General features: G+C 57.7%; 1 protein-coding gene across 1 annotated transcript in view; it reads left to right on the top strand.

The window, feature by feature from the left end:
* The window catches only part of EMH_0089560 (uncharacterized protein), a gene marked incomplete at both ends in the record, with an annotated part of 5,991 nt that overhangs the window by 4,865 nt on the left and 911 nt on the right, over positions 1 to 215 (top strand). Inside the window, one exon of the mRNA XM_013494716.1 lies at positions 3 to 215. Within this exon, the coding sequence (XP_013350170.1) occupies positions 3 to 215 (213 nt within the window). The remainder of the gene's footprint in view (positions 1 to 2) is intronic.

Here is a 215-nt window from a genome sequence, read left to right as displayed (position 1 = left end):
GGCTAGCGGTGTTGCAGCAAATGCACACATTTGCTGCTGCCTTCCTGCTGCTGCTGCTGCTGCTGCAGCAACAACAACAACAGCAGCAGCAGCAGCACCAGCGCGACATCTCCTCCCCCAGGATGAGGGGGCCAGCAGCACAGCAGCAGCAAGAAAAACAGCAGCAGCAGCAGCAACAACAACAACAGCAACAGCAGCAGCAGCAACAGCAGCAA

This window comes from Eimeria mitis, genomic scaffold, assembly GCF_000499745.2.
Source record: "Eimeria mitis Houghton genomic scaffold, Emh_scaff126, whole genome shotgun sequence".
In the NCBI taxonomy this organism is placed as follows: Eukaryota; Apicomplexa; class Conoidasida; order Eucoccidiorida; family Eimeriidae; genus Eimeria; species Eimeria mitis.
The sequence above is the reverse complement of the archived record's forward strand: the minus strand, read 5'-3'. Positions and strand labels throughout refer to the sequence as shown.